Consider the following 18,970-nt stretch of genomic DNA (forward strand, 5'->3'; position numbering starts at 1 on the left):
AGTACTAATCATTCTTCACCTCTGCATGTTAAATTGATATCCTCCGGGCTTTGGTATCATTTGTCATTGCACTCTCCCTCGGGAAATATCTTTAGATCTTTTTTTTTCTTTTCATCTTCTCCTGTAACTATCAATTGCACCATAGTAATATATACTTTTTTCTGATAAACTCACATGTTCATATCAAAACTAACTATTGGTGCAATGGTGAAGGAACACTTACAGGAAGAAAACAAATAATCCCAACCCAAAAGATGATGTTACATCTAGTACCTATATAATCAAGAGCACACAATATCAAGATTTATACCAATGTGTACATACAAAATATGATTTTACCACATTATCTGCATTTTGGAGTGAGAATTAGGCCTACTTGATTTTTAAAAAAAATCCGGGGGGGGGGGGGGTAAATAAATGACAAGGTAAAACAAATTTTATTCATGCTGATCATCAGACAAATATCATACACCTGTAATGTCTGCTGACATACCTAAAATTTATCATTTTTTTAAGTGTTGCAACAGGAGTTCAAACACCTAGTAGTCACAACCCCTTCTTACACTGAACCACATCTTACAAATCAAATATTAACAATGCCATAGCTTTTGTGGAGTACCTGGGTGTAAAAGATACAGATGGAAGTTTTTATTTCCAGTTCACAATGATTAAATTTGTTATATTTTGTTCAGTCATACAAGCTTTCATGCATTCAGGTCATACATGAAATTTTGCAAATGCTATCATGTTTTGAGTGTAAAATGATACAATCTCTAATCCTTGCCTCTTTTCTATACTCTGTATATTGTAATGTGTTCATACAGTTAAAGCTAATCACAACCAACAGGACAAAAATCACCCATACCTTACTTTTGTACTCTCAGATTGTCTAAAATTGAAAGCTATAATTTGAAGGAATTACTATAATGAAGAAATAATTAGTCAAGTATGCAATTCATTGGGTTAAATGTAATCACTAATACCCTTTTCAAAAACCTATCCTCCAATTAGCCGCCTAAGAGTAATGCGGATAATTCAATAAAAATTGCGTTCATAAACTCCGAAAATAAGTCGCATTATTTTTACGAGCGCCCGTCCTGAAAAAGGCGGATAATGGCCATGACAACTGGACACGCCCCTCCGATGCGGTTGTGTTGGAAAAGGGTGACCTTGTGACCGCACCATGGCAATTATCCGCATTATTTGGAAATGCGTTCATAAACTCAAAGTCTTATCCCGATGCCGCTATTATGCGGATAATAGCAGCATCAGAGTAATGCGGATAACTCTTGTCCTCCTCCAATTTTACGACCAAATTATGCTGCTATTAGCCGCCTAATTCATAGTAATTGGGTTTATGAAAGGACTGTATGATAGCACCATGATGATACTATACACTGTAATCTTAACATCAACCTTTTCTTCATTTTTTCCAAAATATATTTTAGTTTTTTATTTACCATTTTCCTGTTATCATTTTGATTCATCTAGTTAATAATTTCCCCAAATGTTCCCCTCTTCTTTAATCTCCCCTATTCCAGAGGTATATTACATGTTTTTGTTGTCACTCTGTAGGCCTAATAATTACTTGTGAAGTTCAATTTTCCAACCTTGCCAAGTTTTTCTTCAGTTGGGTTCAGAAATCTTTTCTCTAATAAGATGTATGCCCGGTAAATTTAAAATTTTCTCTAATATATAAGAGATATACCCTGTAAATTTATGTCTGTAGCACTCAAGGAAAACAAATGTTTGGAAATCTGCTATTTTAGATTTAATGTCAATTCAATGTGTTCTTTCACCGTGAGTATCTTTCTGTAGGGCATGTTTGTCAGGCCTCCCTGCTTGTTCATACTCGAACCTCAGATCTATGCTAATACAAAGACGTGGAATGGAATAAGAAAGTCATCTTAATGCATTTTATTAAGCATTCTCTCAAGACTTCTGTCACGTACAGGCTCGGCTGCTCTAAAATGGGTCCTCAAGATTTATTTAGTCTTGTGTCGAAGACCATTTTACTCTGCAGTCTGCATTTACATGTACATGTAATTAACTCCATATTCAGATTTTGGTTTGATTTGATTTTATTTCTTTAATTGATATTGTGGATTTCTTAAAGGTTAAATTATATCGACAAAGACTCAATGTCACGTAACATGGGATTGAAAATATCTGATTTTCTTCATATTAATGATAAAAAAAGCTAAAGCTCTTTCCATTCCCCAAGGATTTTATTCATTAGTAAATAAAACTTTTTTTTAAATTAAAAGCAATAAATGTAATTTTGTGAGATAAATTTTGAAGAAAATTTACCTTTCCTTCAAGCTGAACCTACAAAAGCTTTGTCCTTCTTGTTGCATTTTCAAGCAATTGATTTTTTTTGCCTGCCTTATGATTCCTGTATGGATTGTTGTTTCCCTTAGTATTCTTCCTTTATGTATAAATATGACACTGGACAGACCCTTATAGCCCATCGAGAAAATCAATTCTTTTCCAGTGGGCTCACATGTAGGTTGCCATTAAAAGTCATCTTGGCACAAACAAAATTGCATTAGGTTCACTTTAACCAAGCCATCGGCAAGCATTGAAGATTTTTTCCCTCCAATAGGGCCCATTGCACGCTCTTGAAATATTCACCTATCTTGAGATGTATGCATGTGTTATGGTACATGGTATGTGAAAGTAGATGTTTTTCAACTTGCATGGCTATTTTAGCTAAGACAGATGCTATTGCATTTATAGAGTGATTGGTTATCAACCATGAATTGAAATAATTTTCAAGATGCTTTCCACTTTGATGATTCTTTTACATCTTTGTGATCAGGATATGTCTACTTTCCTTAAACCTTTAAAGGTAAATGCTAGTTTTGGTAACGATATCAAAATGAGTTCGTACAGAATCCAATGAAATGACCACTAAAGTGTCTGTTTGTATAAATAAAACGCATGTGCCAAAGGATTCTGGAAGAAATTGTGTAATTGCTGAGAATTCAGCAAATAAGCACGGGATTCGGGTAGGGCGTCGGGCCCGACGCCCTAAGCAATAATTATACTTTGTCCCACGTGCGCTTATCTGTGTTGGGATTTTCGGTGTGAACATTTTTCAGCGTAGATTTCAAGATTTCACAAAGTCCAGTTAATGTAACTGTACCAGATCTAGATCCTCGATGATATACTGGCAATTAAGCCTTGTTTTACAGACTTTCTCATGAAATCAGTGTAGCTGCAACTACTGGAATTTCTCTTTAAAGCGGTCGCGACATTATCAGGATTGGGGGAAAATCAACAAAGTACATGTAGCTTCTACATTCTTCACAGGCTATTTTGACAAATATTTCCATCGATTGGTCCATCATGAAGGATGAAATGGTTTGGCCATAAATTTGTGTGTAGACCCATGCATGCTTTTCTGTGTCCAGTGCATATACTCTCGGCACATTCGAGTCCAATTTTTGAGTTCCTGATTCCAAAATCTTACAGCATACACTCCTAAAGCGCTTTATGATCAACATTTTCTAATTTTCAAAGAGTTTGTCCATAATTCAGTCTCTTAGATATAACTAAAATCAATACAATAATTTAAATCTCAAGGAAAAAAATGTTTTAGTATGTATCATGTACTATGGAGATATGTGTCAAAAGTGAACTAATCCAAATTAGATTAATTGAACTCTTTCTGCCTAGGTATTTATCCTCAAACTCAGAACCTATTCTTGATGTATAGCTGCATCTATTGCAATAACAAGAGTGAAAATTGGTGTGTTTTTTTAATCAAAAGAGTGAGCTGAGACCAATATTCTAAGATTTCAACCCCCCTCGTTGTAAGGGCTCTTCAAGTTTGGTGTGAGCGATTACAAACGTCATCCTGTGCGAGCGGGAATTGCCAAGTGCCGATAGGAATTGATGAATTTTAAGACCATTGATCAAGCAGCTGCATGTGCACAGGGCCCAGTAGAGAAAGTAATCCTTGTCCCCTCTGTACCCCTTTGTGAATATTTTGTGAGATTTTAGAGATGACTGTTCATGATGGCTCAGTGGTAGAGCCCCTACCTCACGAGCTGGAGGTTGTGGGTTTGATCCCTGGCCAATTCAAATACCGAATACTAATTGGGACCTACTTCCTTATATTTGATATATTAGAATGGAGAAGGGTAATAATTACACATGTTAAGCAGGGCCCACTGGATGATCATCTAAAAGCTGAAACGACTACCCTGTTGGGTAAATGATTACTCTTTCATAGGAAGGAAGACTCTGAAACCCAGGATTGAAAAAGTAAAAGATCTTGGGGAGCATTGTGGCACAGTGGATTAGTCTACAGACTTTGAAACAAGGCTGCATCGGTTCAAATTTCAGCCATGGCGTAGCTTCCTTCAGCAAGAAATATATCCAAATTGTGCTGCACTCGGCTCAGCCCCCAGGTGAGGTGAATGGGTACCTGGCAGGAATTGGATTTCTTGAAATGCTGAAGTGCTTTGAATAACTACGGCCGCCATTCTTAAGCTTGGATGATAGTATCAAAGTCCTTTATAAGCACATAGAGACATTAAAAGCATTTTGTGATAAACGCTATCAAAGAACGGATTATCATTATTATGTTAATGTCTTTCATTTTATCTGTAAATGCAGAAGAGTGCCCAGTAACATTTTGTATGGATCCAAGTAAATTTTCATCTATGTTCTCGTTTGTCAGTTAGTTTCTCATGGAAAGACTTCAATCCATATGGTTTGATTTGTGTGATCAAACACACTTTCGCTTAGCTTCACACTGACTGTGAGGAATTAAATTTGCAATTGAACCTGAACTAATATGTTCAATGGCCCTTGGGAAACTGTGAAATTGATATGTTGACATTACATTTAACTGGGTTTATTCATGAGGTTTCAAAGTTAATCAAGCCCTTTGCTGACTCTCTCCCTTACCCCTCCCAGCCCAATAAACAATCTGTGTGCGGACCACTGCCTCTGGTGCTTCCAATTGTCTGGCCTGTCAAGTTGTCAGTCATATCATTATCATATGAATGCTTCAGAACTGGTGTAATCATCCTTTTTGATTTGGAGGATGACCCTCCCCACACACCCCAAAAATGCACATTAGAGGTTGATATAATATTGTAATATCTGAGCCATTGTACATAAACTTAAAGGTCAAGTCCACCTCAGAAAAATGTTGATTTAAATCAATAGAGAAAAATCAGAAAAGCACAATGCTGAAAATTTCATCAAAATCGGATGTAAAATGAGAAAGTTATGACATTTCAAAGTTTCGCTTATTTTTTAACAAAATAGTCATATGAACGAGCCAGTTACATCCAAATGAGAGTCGATGACGTCACTCACTCATTATTTCTTTTTTTTTTATTGTTTGAATTATACAATATTTCAATTTTTACGAATTTGATGATTAGGACCTCATTGCCTGAAGCACAAAATGTTAAAATAATGGAATTCCACGTGTTCAGGGAGGAATGAAACTTCATTTCACATGACAATGATGAGAAAATAGAAATATATTTCATATAATAAAATACAAAAGAAATAGTGAGTGAGTGATGTCATCAACTCTCTCATTTGGATGTAACTGGCTCGTTCATTTAACTATTTTGTTGAAAATAAGCGAAACTTTAAAATGCCCTAACTTTCTTATTTTACATCCGATTTTTATGAAATTTTCAGTGTTATGCTTGTCGAATTTTTCTCTTTTTATTCAAATCAAGTTTTTGTTGGGGTGGACTTGTCTTTTAACGATTAGACAAGTGATTTGACTGCTCCTATTAATAATGGTTAATGCAGACCAAATCAGCTAACCCCCTGATCTTTTGCTAATCATTGAATTAAAGGGTACTTAACTTTTTACCATAGATTAGTAGCATGTATATCTTATCTTTAATGTTTAAAATAATGGTTCTTCTTCATTAAAGCTAGATAAATAAAGCATAAATGCTATCATCTCTCATTTATCATCCAATGGCAGAAAAAAAATAAAAGAAACAGTTCTCTGTATGCTAGACCATGCTTTACTTTGTGAAACATGCATTTAATCTTTAATCACGACAATAGGATGTCATCATAGTCTCTCACGATGGCTTAGTTTATTGGATTTGATATGCCAAAAGCAGCTCATGAATTTGCACATTCATATCCACATACTAGGATTTATATCCAAATATGGATGCAGTTCAAAATTTCCTTGCACATACTTGGATCTTATCATATTTCTGGTATAATATATGGGGAGTGATGTTACAACATCTGTGGGACAATCATTGCTTTATTTCACTGCATTAACCTTTTTGATATAATTATCTTCATAAATATTTCATACATTTTAATCAGAGTGAGGCAAACAGAAGAGAGTCTGTTATGGCTTACATACAAGTATCTTGATCAAAAGTATATCTATAATGCATACATGTACAACAGGTCCAATGGTATGTAAGAGAAAGCCCAGGCCACAAAGAAAGATAAAACAGTTTTAGGGAATATAAGTGCTAAACTAAACAAGTTCATGAATTTTTCTTGATATTTCATACCTCAAAGTGTCACCATTGATCATGATGCCAATAATAGAGAGATTAAATCAATAGATACATGTAGGCCTGTATCTTTAAGAATGGTAAAGTAAGTTTATGAAGAAAAGATAATTATACACATTAAATTTCATTTTTGATTCATGTATTTGGAAACATGTCATACACTACTTTATAATCACAGACACCCTCATGAGATGCACAAAAATATAATATCACTGTTGCTGTGTTTTAAAAGGTCCATCATCGTTAGCTATCTATTCTCATCCTGATCTATTTTTCCCCTGTCTAGCAGGATGCAGGGACCTTGAAATTGATGGATCTTAAATTGGAACAGTAAATCATACCTGTTGTGAATAGTAGATATCCATTAGTCCATTTGTAGTGCCTTTTCAGTTTATTGCATTTGATATTATTTATTTCTTAAAATGTTTTATTCATCATGAACTACTTTAGAAAGTGCAAGGAATGATATAGAAACAATGTAGGCCCTATAATTCATATTTCATATTTGAATCATTGTCATAATGATGCATATTGTATTTTAATAAGAATTTTTTCTAGTTGTGTAAAAGACTTTTTTTAATCAAGTGATGAAATTATTTTGTTTCACTCTGCTTTGATTGCAAAGAAATAGGGACTCTAAAAGAAAACTCCTGAAAATCTACTAACCAAGAATTGAAATAAATCTGGTCAGTTTTACTCATAAGGTGAAGCCATATAGCTCTTTGCAGGAATAAAAGAGTGTATTTCCAACATGTTGAGTTTATTGAATAGAAGATACTTATATCATAAAAGTATGAATAAAGTGCTTTTGTTACATACCCAATGGGTTCAGCGTAAGGTCGTGGGTTGTAAACAGTGTTGGATGAATGTGCATTTTAATGCAGACAAGAGGTACAGAACTATCATACTTTATGGGGTTCTTCATCGGGGTTTATTTTCCTTAACAGAGTACAATACTTCCAAAATTTATTCACAATGAATCAAGAGATATGAAATATAATGCTGTATTGAAGCTTCAATATTAATTTGGGATTAAGTAGAGATCTGTATATCATATTGTAAAGTTAGGATTGAGGATGGGGGAGGGGTAAAGATAAGCAACAGAATAATCTCTGTCACAAATGAGATATGATTTCAATGGCATTGTTGGTTAATTTCTAGCAAGGTTCGTTTCTGTTTTACCAAATATTTTTATTGTCATATCACCTACATGTATCAGTAATTTAGAATGGCTAATTCTGCTCACGGACACTCCTGTCAGATGCCAACGGACTAGTGATTTTTGTATCTGTGATAGATTCAGGGGTTGGAACATTTCAAAGGTCATCTATAATTAACCCTAAACAATCAAAACTAGATAGACAAGGAATGGGGAGAGATGTGCAATGCATTTTGCGAAACTGTTCAGGAATTAGTCACCTGGTTTGCTGTTCCTCCGAGAATGCTGTGTTCGTTCCGGCTCAAGCATACATGAACTTCTCATTAAGTTATCTTCAAGGTTTTCATGTGTTTGTACATAGTACCATTAAATATAAGGTCTACAAGCAACATAGAACAGCAGGGGAAGTTCTACATCATTGCCTTGAGAGAGTCAATGTTCTTTCACATACTTGTATACTTTTCTCTGGTGGGGTTCTTGTCAAGAGAACAAAGTACTTTTTAATTATGTGACTAGTTAACAAAGTGGAGGTCCTGCCGAGGAATGGCAACATGGAAATCTGTGTGGAGACGGTATATGAGTATGAGATTGTCATAGAGGAGACAAAACAGCACCAGCAAAAAAATGAAAGGTCAAAGATCTCAAGGTATTTGAATTCATGCATCATTAAATCATGTTATTAAATGTGCAAAAAATAAAGTATAAACACGTCCCATGTTGTACTTTTCATAAATAGAGATTAGCTCATTTTGTTTGAATCAAGTGCAGTGTGGCTTAGGGTGTGTTTATCCGCCACTTTTTTACCCTATAATCATGATCTGAATTATGATTCAAATCTGCAGAATCACAATTGCGTTTAGTCGAAATTGAATATAATCATGATTAGAATCACAAACATGAAACATGAAAAAGGGGCGTTTGGAAAGACGTTTCTGCAGAATCACGTACGAAAATGTTCGAATAATCGATACCGTGATTTGAATCATGATTCTATGACCTCACTGTGTCGGGCTATTTTCGGTTTGACTCTTGCCAAGCTCAAGGCGCTTTATATGCTCATTGTATTTACATGATTATGTGCTATGCATGCATTTCTTGTCATGTTCGGGTTCTGTGTTGGTCATCGCATCTTCCACTACTTTTCATTTGTGGTCATGTCTTCAACTTCACGCTCTAGTAAATGAATTAACTGGACAGACAATGATCTCTGAAATTCACTTCCAAACACCATTTTGGATAAACTAACAAGATGAATAGAAGCACATGGACCCTATATGATAGAAGTAAACAAAAATGAGTTAGGGCCTATAGACTGAATTCTGGAAGCAAAAGATTTTTCGAGAGCCGAAACACGTGCGAAAAACTTCCTGTCAAACTGCGCACTAGTGATGCGCACTGGATTGGCCCGAATCTGAGGAGAAACAGCATTGGAATGAAGGTCGTCTAAACGCTGATTCTGTGATATTGTGATTCATGTTTGTGTTTTGAATCATGATTCTGGCTTGAGGTCGCATAAACGCAGCCTTAGAGGACCATCGATATTCCTTGTATTTAAATATGCCCTGTATAAATCTTTGGAATAGACAATGGTCTATGTTTTGAATAACAATGATCATAACATGTATGTACCCTGGGTAACCACTTCAGCCCTGAGCTGATCTTCTAGCGGGCCCTGTATGATATAATAGTCCTATGTGTTATTATTACACTTCTCAAAATTGATATGTTGAGGACCGAGCAATATGGCAGAAGGCCCCATGTGTAGTTGTTTGGTATGACTTGGCAAAGGATCAAACCCATGACCTCCCCATTCATGAGGCACATGCTCTACCACTGAACTACAATTGAAAAAAAGTAAACAATGAGTTTTAGAGGTAGAGTGCTTTACATTTTTTAGAATTGAAATTTTATTCAATTCTGTAAATAAAAATGTAAACTAAGTACTCCTGCTTCACTCCTTGAGGAGTGTTCTTCCCCTTGAACATGGTGCGCAACCTCCCATCTTATTGTATGAACATTACCATTGAACCAGGCTACCATTCAATACCTAGATAGAGAGAGTGAGTTGTTTAGCCAAACAAATTAAAACCAACATTTAATTGTAACTGCTGGTGACTGTAGTCTACTGACATACATGTATTCCTCTGAAAAAGTTGATATCTACATGCACCTTCATTTCACTTACAACGTTTGAGAAAATTTACATGAACTGCAATTTTAATTTAGTTTATTATCTTGATGTTTGTGTACTTACTACTGTACAAACTTGCCGTTGGCTGATTGTGATAACAGACTGTGGAAGGAGCACATTCAAATTGGAATTCAAACTTTACACAGTTAATTGTCCCTCCCTCTTTTTTGTGTCTAATGCTGCATATTTGCATTATGACGTCACATGTCTTAACTTTGTAAAGAGTGTTGAATAAACAGAAAGTAAAGTGTACATGTATATAAGATCTACCTCCAACCCATTATTCTCTATTTTTTCCTTTCGAATTGTAAGATATATCACTTATATTACAATCGTTGTGGAATCAGATAAAGAGTAGACACCCCAATTAGAGTAATTAAGCCTACCTTCAGGAACGATTTCTGTCATTTTCTTTTTCTGTCCTATTAAATCTATGAGTCGACATCTACAGGTCTCTTTATTTTAATTACAGCCTTTGAGAAATTCCCCAAATAATATGGGAAAGTTGTGTTTTAAGTTGCGTTTGATTTCAACTCTCTCTGCATTGAAGCCCTTTGCATAAAAAAAACACTTTATAGCCTTGTGTGATTGTTCTTCAAGTAAACTAGGAGGTATCAAAGCATTCCATTGGTTGTGTGATAACCATAATATAATGATTAGAAATCAGATTCGCTCAGAGTCCTTTACTCCGTGTTTACACATTGACTCGGCTCCGGGGTTGAACACGAGAGCCGTGCTCAACACGGCAATTTCATGTTTTGTGAACGCGATCAGAGTGATCCGCGAGCCGTGTCGAACACGGCTTTATCGATCTTACAAAATTGAAGGTTTCAACCCGCGACCCGAGTCAGACTCGGCAATTTTTTCGTGTTAAACAGAAAGCCGTGTCAAACTCTCTTGACCTAGGTCACTGCGCGCGCTTTCACTTTTGGCATTGTTGTTGTTCGCACGGACAAGATTCGATTCCGGCGGTGAATTTCCCGCGTTTAATTTGCGACGTCATAATTCTTCTTCCGTTCGAGATCCGAGAGCCGTGTTGAACTCGCCTTTTTATAAGTACGTATGAACGCGATCTCTGATCCCTTCTTCGCAGTGTTCAACCCGGCTCGCGGATTCAACACGCAAGGCGAGTCAATGTGTAAACACGGTATAAGTTGTTTGGAAGGAAGGCTATTATACTAAGGAATGACAAGGGAGTACACTGTAGTATAAAGCTTGGTAGATCAACAAAAAAAAGTATTTAATTGTTCAGCCAACTTTCAGTTTTTATCCAACTGCTTGTACATGTAACTGAAAGAATCACAAGTACAATTGCATGGCCCCCCTCTGGAGACATTCCTTTTGCATTTTAAAAGCTTTTGAATATTGTAGAACAGAGAGGTCGTGAATGAGACCGCATCATCCAATCTGTATTGAATAGATCACGATAGTCTGTATGTGCAGACATCACTCTACATGGAATACACATTTTCAATTAACAATATGAATGAATTGTTGCAAAATGATTGATTTTAAAAATGATATATTCATGGAATATGCAAGTCATTTGTAATTATGTGTAGTGCAGGGGGGCTTTCACCTGTAGAAAGGTGAATATGATGGACAGGAAAATAGGATTCACAGATATTTTCCATGTACTCGAGTTAGTTTTTTTTCCAGACTTTATAGGGCTGTCTGCACCAGTCTGAGTTTTCAAATAATCACGCTATTTCTGATCCGGCATATTATCCCGATCTGAAAATCTTGAGATTATTTGTAAAGGCCATGCAATCATCGGGATAGTTAGCTGGATTAATCTCGATATTGCAATCACAAGTCAACTTGGGATTATTTACAAAATAGTTCACTATTTACGAATTATTCCAATAATTCGCAGATGCAGACGCACTCTGGATTATTTATTCACGGCGTCACACCATAATGCATCGATGCTTCGCTCGAGCAGGAATTGCTCTTCTTGCGCTGGTGGATATGGGGTTTCTTGAATCTCAAGATTAGTCTCGAAGAGGGCCGATTGAGCAAACTTGGGCTGGTGCAGCACACAGCCTTTTGAATTTATTCACATATTATGTAGTTTTGACCAATTAGATGAATTAAATTTTACATAATGATTTATGGACAAACTTAAATCTTATTTCACTAGCAATTACACATTAAGTGGATACTTCTGATAAGCAATAAAAACCTACTTTCACCCTTCATTAATTTCCTTGTTTCACTTCCTTTCTTGTACTGGTATAGTTAGGCTGGGTTCAAGTTACACGTTCATGTATTTATCTTCAAAGGCGAGTAATGACTTTGTGTTTAAAGACATTTATTCACACAACCATACATGTAATTGTAATTGTGTTTAAGGGATTTTTTTTGCCATAAAACTAAATGTTATTCAAAATATGAAATATTAAACACAGGAAAACGTACATTCTGAAAGAAAGCAAATATTTTGCAGAACAACAGGTGTTTGATTGAATTCAACAGAGATCTCTTTCATGATTACATTAATAGGCTTTCCCCATGCTATTCAAGTTGACCTATTCTACCTGGGTCATCTTGCACAGTGGATGGGCTTGAAATCAGCTTTGCAGATGAAAAAGTGCTTTAAAATCGGCCCACATTGACCATCTTTTGCATTTGATCTGTGATTCTTTGTTTTTAAAGCAATTGAACGCACTCCTATTTGGAATAAAGCAATTAATGATATCCTCTACAACCTTTTAATTCTCAACAAACAATACATAGTGTGCTGTAAAATTCTATAGTTTCTTGATAGCTAAACTAATCATCCTTCCATTTAAGATTCCATTTGCACTATTCATACTAATCCCTTTTTATCTTCAAATCATCTTGCATACTAGAGCATATTAATCATTGGTGGTGGGCTGTCTCTTGATTCCTCTGTGACCTGTATGGATTATATGACCAATTCTTTTAGAAACATTCTCGGTAATTCTAAGAAAATGTTCATGAAGGAAATGCAAAATAATTGGATTTTGTATTTGAATTAGGCCTATCTATTTGGTAGTTTTCTTCAAAATATGAATCAGCAAGATATACTAGTTTCATAATTTGTTTCGATAAAATAATATATGACATCTTATCTAAAAAGTGAGCTTTCATGTACATGGATTGCACAATTTTGTGTAAAAAGGTAATGAAGCTTATGAATTGATTGAATTAAAGAGTTCGGAATTGAAATTGCTGAGATAAAGAAGTACAAGTAAATTCTATATATCTATAGAACTTTTTTTAAAAGGAAATGAAGGATTACAATTGTGTACAAATTGTTACAAAGATTAATAGTATGGTGCAGAAGTTATGAAATAAAGTTAATGTGTGGATTTTTTAGATATAAGTTTGGTTTTGAAAAAATTGGTCATATAGTACATTTTTTGTAGTGTTTTTCTGCTCTCATAAATTCAGTGTCGCTGTCGCCTAACTGGTGGGACTGAAGTTAAGCCTGTCATGGTGGCAAAATGTTGTTGGGGCTTATTAGTTTCCACATTTTGGAGCATCAGGATAGAGATAACCTGGAAGAGAGATGATGACAAGATTAGTCGGAGAAATGACAGATATTACATGTTATAATATTGCAACATGGCCATTCACAGTTTATTAGTTTCCATGGAAACTTCATATTACATATAAAGCCTGGCTTTTCATCATGTGGGGTATGCCTAATAAGAGTGGCTGCACCATGGGGTAACTTTCATCGCTAGACTTGGTGAACTGACCTTTTGTTCTTGACCTGAATCTTAAGTGGGGTCAGAGGAGCCTATCTGACTAACTTGGGAAGGAGGGAGGAGCTCAACTCAGTACTGTGGAAAAACATCAACTGCCCTGCACCAAGTGCGCTCTTGATGCCAGGGGGTCGTAAGACGTGCATGTACTGGAACCACGCTCTCCCTCGTGTTGGGGGGTACATTACCGACCTGCCTTTTTACCCCTCACAGGAGTAGCACAAAACTTGAACCCGACATCAGTTTGGAATCAGGCCAGCTTTGAGTCAGCTATGTTACACCGCAGCGCAGCCGTCTAGATATTGAAAGAGTGAGATGGAACATTGCTATGTTTATGGTAAGCAGTGATGCAAACATTTTATATTACATGCTGACTCCTTCAAGATCAGGTGGTTGTCAACCGTTGCAGCATTACGGACCTCTGAGAATCTTCAATGCAAATCCCAGTAAAGGAGTAGGAGTTTTGGAGAGGGAAATCTGCTTGAATGGAATTGGACTGCCTTTGGATGAACGAAAACAACGGGCTCCGAAAACTGGCAGCAACTGCTGCAGCCAGACTGTCCTTCATTGACAGGGAGCGTCTCCGGCGGACATTTAATGTTAAGAAAGTGAAAGCTAGGATTTCAAAGTCGACAACAAGGATGAGAGAAAAGATGCCATCTAAGCTTGCCTCTTTCAATCCAGACTTGGATCTCAGATCCAAATTCACACAGCTTGCCCTTAAATTTCGGGGAGGGGCAGGGAATGAGATAGAAGGTTGCTACCCCTATTCCTTAGGATCAGACTCTGACACTGTGGACAGTATGTCTGGGAGCCCCTCCCAATCCCATCAGGACTCAGACTATGAATTTGTTTTTGTTCGGAGGAATAAAACAAAATGGTATGTATGCATTTCATCCTTATACAAACATCAATCTTTTTCCCATCTCTGAAAAATCTCAGTCTAATTCCCTTTTTAGATAATTTTTTAGTCATATTGTTTTGTATGATTTTATGTGGTTTTGCCCTGGAAGTTTTTTGACCTTTTATCTCTATCTAAACACCATTGTTTTATTAAAGAAAGCATTGATTCTAAAATTAGTGCAAGAAAATATGCAGTCTTTATTAGCTTGTATTCCTTTCCATCTTTCATTTTTAACATTACCAATGTTTGTATTCTAACTCTGGATGTAACTGTCCTTTTCTTTATAGGATGGTGTTATGACTGTTAATTACATGTATAACAAATGAATGAAAGAATATGACCATTATGATTATGATAGAAATTGCAGACATTGATATTGTAGGAATGTTGTCAACGGAAAAATTGAGAGTTGTTACATTATATGCCGTATGAAGCTATGTATTCACATTGTTTGATATCCATAGACTCAATGGTAGATTTGTTTCAAGGGGTATGGTTGGAACAACCCCTTATCGACCACCTAATTATCTAAGCAATGTATTTGTGAAAATATTTTTCAGTTTTTACTATTAATATTTTTTTATCAGTATTTTATTTGGCAGAATATCAAACAAGTCAAATACAATGATAAAAGATAATTGTTACAATAATACAGTAACACAAAAATAACTAAACACTGGATTCACCTGGATGAGCTGTCAGGTATTGGGCAAAGTTAACCAAATAACTATAGTCCGCGGACTGCCCTACCTAGTTTTTGTTTCATTTGTGCAGAAAATTGCGCAGATCAGATTCCCATGTTTCGATCGACAACTCCGATTCTATTCGCATATATATTGGCAAACAAGGAATGCAATGATTTTTCATTTTTCAATTCATTTTTACCAGGCTAAAAATGATATGATGTGAACAGAAAAAGAAGCACCAAACAAACAAATACCTGTAATGAAAATTTCATCAAAATTAGACAAGGAAAAACAAAATTATTGCCATTTTAAGATTTGCATTATTTTGGTAAAACAGTTATATTCATGGCTTCATGGATATTCAATGAGCAAACTGAGGATGTCATATCCACACTTGTTCTTTTCATTTTATTACATGAAAAATGGATTAACAATTTATCTAATGTATTTAGATATTAACTGCTGCAAGTTATTTTATTATAATGGAGACATATCTTACACACATGTATGAAAATATGAAATAATTTATCATTTCATGTTATAAGAAAAAAGGGAAGTTGGGATGTGACATGATCAGCTGACCTAAATAATATTCATGACTAGGCCCGGTTTGAAAGTCCATTTTTGATGCACGTGTACACGGCATGTTTTTCGGTCGTGTACACGTTGTAAACACTGAGTGAGAGTGAGTGACAGTATGGTTTTCAGTGTTTCCTACATGTAGCCTAAGTCACGGTTTTAAAGCTTACCTGAGACGTTAGAAGTATCAATCCAAAAATTGGTGCAATTAAAAAGTTTACTCAGCTTAGCAGCACATTAAATTAATAAAGAATGCAAAAGTAAATCAGTGCAGGGACCTAGTTAGCGCCGACGTTCGTTGGATGCGCATTTTACATACTGTACCGTACATGCATGCACAGATCGCTGCAGAATTAAGTGTAACTGAAGTTATCGATTAATTTTCATTATTTTATTGCCAATTTGAGGAGCGTGTGTTTGTAGGCTTGTAGCATATGTTTCTGAGCGTATAACACGTAATTGGAGCAATGATCGCTGTCGCAATTGGTGATTCTCAAATTGGCTCTAAAAGTGATTGAAGAACGCTTAAGAGTCTCGTTACGTGTTATACGCTCATACACATGTGCTACAAGCCTACACACACACGCTCCTTAAATTGGCAATAAAATAATGAAAATCAATCGATAACTTCAGTTACACTCAATTCTGCAGCGATCTGTGCATGTATGTACGGTACAGTATGCAAATTGCGCATCCAACGAACGTCGGCGCTAACTAGGGCCCTGCACTGACCGGAGCATACCCATTTCGTGTGGTCCAGAATAAATGTGGATTAAATCGGCGATTTTGGAAGTAAACTCACTCTAGGTTAATTGAAATATATTGACATATTAGTGATTAAAACATGTGCAGTGTCTTAGAACTAAGAATTATGTGAGGCTGTGAGCTTGTTCACTGACTTCACAGATTACAGAATACAGTCCCACGCAAGCTTTATGCAGATGCTACCGTGTACACGGTGATGGAATTTAGTACACGTGCACTGACTTGACCGTGCGTGTACACGTGTACACGTGTACCCGAAACGGGCCTATTCATGACAACATTCATATACATAAACTCTTCTCACAAAATATTGCCAAATTTTAGAATTCAATATCTTCATTTTGATTCTCCTGATATTCTAAGGATTCAGAAACTTTTCTTTTAATCAATGTTTTCCCTTGTGAGTGTCAGTATAAAGGTAAAAAAGGATATGTCTAGTTAATAGTTTTCATTCTATCAAATCTACAATGTAGGTCACTCATTCAAACTGGTACAATGTCAAGGTTGTAATATAAATCTTTCAGAATTTTCCTTTGTTGTTTCAAGCAAGAAGTGAACTCCCTTTGGTCATTAAAGGCAAGGAGGCAACTCTTGTTTATTCTTGACGATGCAGAAAATGTGATCTTTCTAGTTCTATGACAGGTACACTGTATGCACGAACTTTCAAAGTTTATTGGTATTACCTGTGTGTAAGCTTTCATCTCTTTTCTGTCAACGCTAAATGACCTTTGACCCTAAATAACATCAATCAGCGCTTCTAAATAAGAGGTGATAACTTTGGGTTGTGTCCATACATGTCCCTGTGTTGTCAGAATTACGACAGCTTTTGAAGTATGAATTTGTCTTGATACAATTTTGGAAGATTTCAAATAACATCCCTAGACTATTAAACTAAGGTGATTGATGCTGAGTGTGATGTTATACTAATGGTATTATATAGTTAGTAAGTGCTAAAGACATGTAGATAACACTGATATTTCATTCATTATTTACAGTGAGTGAAATTTTTGGCCCTGCATAATTTTGGAATTTACTTTGTGATATAAGACCAACTGATCAGTTAATATACATGTTCTACATGTACAATATACTAAAAGTTGTTTTGTAAACAAAACTTGAATATTTTTGTAAGTATTGTAAGCATCTGTAACACTAAGTAATTTTAGTCTGTCAAAATATGTATTATCTGTTCAAAGCAGATATTCTTGGCTAAATTTGAATGTGAACATTCAAACATGGCAGCAGTTTTCATGCGCTGTTTGTTTTGGTTGGAGCTTCACTGCTTATGTTATGGGTGCAGGTTCAAGCACGTGACAGCTTTGTTTTCTCTTTGGATTTCATCAGTTATATTGAACATGTGGGTAATAGTGAATTGGAACCTGTTTAGATTGAAAAGATTGTTATTGCTTTATTTCTATCGAGAGTTCATGTGCTATGTAAGCATACAGACAGTAAATGTTAATGTGTAAATGAATATGCCTCTGGTACCACTCCCAAGAGGAGTGCGCATAAGGGAATTTTTTTTAAAGATGGGCACAATGTCAGCATGTGCCCACTGGTATGAAACATTGGACAGGGGCTGGGGCACTATTGTAGCACTTGCCATGCATTGGTGCAATTTTTCATTCATACACCACTGACCTGCAGAATGGAATGAAAACCTTCAGTTAAAATGAATATTGTATATTAATGTAGCATATTAGTACAGGGCAGGTGGAGGGCAAGAAGGGTGTTAGTCCTATGTAGATCCGTATGATTTCATGCCTTTCTGATTATTGCTGATAACAGATGCTTCTTTTCAAGGTCAGAGTCATATACCGATAGACATCACAAGCAAATCATATTTTATCTCCCAACCAGCTGCCTGGCAAATGCACATTAATGTTCCACATGGATCTGCTATTAAGTTGGCAAAAGTTTGAAATATTACACACAAGGGCTCAGATTAGGAAGCTGTCGGCGAAGATGGTGGATGAAGGATGCATTGCGACAGGAATCTAACTAGAAAGTAGCTTTGTACAGCATTTAGATAATCTAAAACAGGAAACACACTAGAAAAGCCATATGGTTTCATAATGTTTAGGTTTGTTCATTTTAAGAATTCTGTAGAAGAACCTCGATAGGATCCTGTTCACTCCAGGAAGATGTTTGTCCTGTCTTATTTCCGTATTTGGCAGGGGTAGGATTGAAGCTACGTGAGTGATGGGTGAATACCACTTACAATGTATGTTGATTCACCACAAGGAGGAAATCTTGTATTGTCTTGGGTTCCATGCTCTGAATCTGTTAAGTAGAATGTAGCATTTAGCAATGCAACAATTTGTTTTAAAAAATAACGATTACAAATATGTCAGAAAGTGATGGATGTCATGTTTTATGCATTTTAAGGGTATTTTCATACTTTTCAAAACAGGAT

General features: G+C 35.9%; 1 protein-coding gene across 6 annotated transcripts in view; it reads left to right on the top strand.

Annotated features, from left to right (window-relative positions):
• LOC121411083 (SRSF protein kinase 3-like) overlaps window positions 1-18,970 on the top strand; it is a 59,864-nt gene that overhangs the window by 527 nt on the left and 40,367 nt on the right. For 3 of the 6 annotated variants that reach the window (XM_041603586.1, XM_041603587.1, XM_041603588.1), the window contains exon 2: window positions 13,304-14,500. The exons of 2 other annotated variants lie outside the window; for them this stretch is intronic. In XM_041603586.1, coding sequence (XP_041459520.1) covers window positions 14,106-14,500 — 395 coding nt within the window. In that variant the 5' untranslated portion in view covers window positions 13,304-14,105. Of the gene's footprint in view, window positions 1-7,613; window positions 8,339-13,303; window positions 14,501-18,970 lie in introns of those variants that run through there. One more of the 6 variants, XM_041603590.1, reaches the window with a different exon arrangement.

Source organism: Lytechinus variegatus, chromosome 3 (assembly GCF_018143015.1).
Source record: "Lytechinus variegatus isolate NC3 chromosome 3, Lvar_3.0, whole genome shotgun sequence".
Lineage (NCBI taxonomy): Eukaryota > Metazoa > Echinodermata > Echinoidea > Temnopleuroida > Toxopneustidae > Lytechinus > Lytechinus variegatus.